The 1,272-nt window shown below is 39.9% G+C and overlaps 1 protein-coding gene across 1 annotated transcript; it reads left to right on the top strand.

Moving 5' to 3' along the window:
• Positions 1-630: 630 nt before the first annotated feature.
• On the top strand, positions 631-1,267 carry LOC113979114 (histamine H4 receptor-like; the record flags this gene model as incomplete). Its single annotated transcript, XM_027706598.1, has 1 exon — positions 631-1,267. A coding segment is annotated over one exon (637 nt), but the record flags the coding sequence as incomplete, so codon positions are not given.
• Positions 1,268-1,272: the final 5 nt, after the last annotated feature.

Raw genomic sequence — 1,272 nt, 5'->3', positions numbered from 1 at the left:
CACCTTAGCTTCTCTAGTTTTGTAACAGAAATTGGTCTTCCTGTAAAGCACTTTTCAGACCTCAACGCTCCATTTATACATCTCAACTGCAGACAGGAACTCTGCAAGTACTTCATGAAAGAATGAAATTGAGTATATCAAACAGGAAATTGATGTTATACATTAATTTTTTTGTGTATGATTTTCACATTAAGAAAAAAACCTCTCTCTACCAAGCAGAAAGAACTTGCACAAGTGTTCCATGAATACAAATCCTTTTAGTTATTTCAAATTAAGTTACCTAAAAATTCAAAATAAGTGAATTTTGAAGGGATGTGTTTTTAACCATTTTGTAAACAGGTATCACAGCTAATGTAACTGAATGTGAAGCAACTGGTGACAACCAATTCTAAGAATAGCAGTGGTTATTTGCTGTGAAACAGATTTGGTTTTCTAGCTTTTAAGTTCTGATGCACATACTCAGAACTTATCCAGTCACCTTGATAACGTTTTTTGGAATGGATATTTTAGAAATAACTTTTCTGTGGTATTGGAAAGCTTGGTATAACCCTCCTTTCAAAACCAGTCTGTCATCACCCCTCCCAAGTGACAGAGAGGGCCACATTCCAAGGCAGCCACGTACCTGTTTGACACACCCGTAATGTTTGTGACTTAACTTTTCTCTCTCAGGTCAGTTACAGGGCTCAGAAAGGGATGACCAGAAATGCAGTACTGAAGATGATGACTGTATGGATTGCTGCTTTTCTTCTCTATGGTCCAGCCATTCTCAGTTGGGAGCACTTTGCCCAAAAGAGCATCCTCCCTGAAGGAGAGTGTCATGCAGAATTTTTCTACAACTGGTATTTCCTGATGATTGCCTCTACCTTTGAATTCTTTACACCTTTTATCACTGTTACATACTTTAACTTAAGTATTTACCTCAACATCAGGAAACGCACATCCCTCAGAAACGAAAACCTCTCACCTGGTCAAGAGAACTGTGAAATGAGCTTCCAGGGGAAAAAAAGGGAACACGCTATATTTTTTGTGAAGCCAACTAACAGAGACAAACACAAGAAGGCAGCAAGCAGCCTTCTTCCCCCAAGAAAGACTTCAAGGCTTCAAGCCTCAGCTGAGCATTCCAGTCACTCATTAAATCTGAAAGTCAGTCCTGACCTTCCACCCCTGCAAGTGGATGTGAAGATGAAGCCTCTTGGGAATGGTTTCTACAAAGAGACAGAAAGGAGCTGCAACGCCCCCAAAGTGGACTTTGCCAACACTGTGGCAAATAGA

The sequence above is a fragment of the Neopelma chrysocephalum genome, unplaced genomic scaffold (assembly GCF_003984885.1).
Source record: "Neopelma chrysocephalum unplaced genomic scaffold, ASM398488v2 Primary Assembly neopelma1_3710, whole genome shotgun sequence".
NCBI lineage: Eukaryota > Metazoa > Chordata > Aves > Passeriformes > Pipridae > Neopelma > Neopelma chrysocephalum.
The sequence above is the reverse complement of the archived record's forward strand: the minus strand, read 5'-3'. Positions and strand labels throughout refer to the sequence as shown.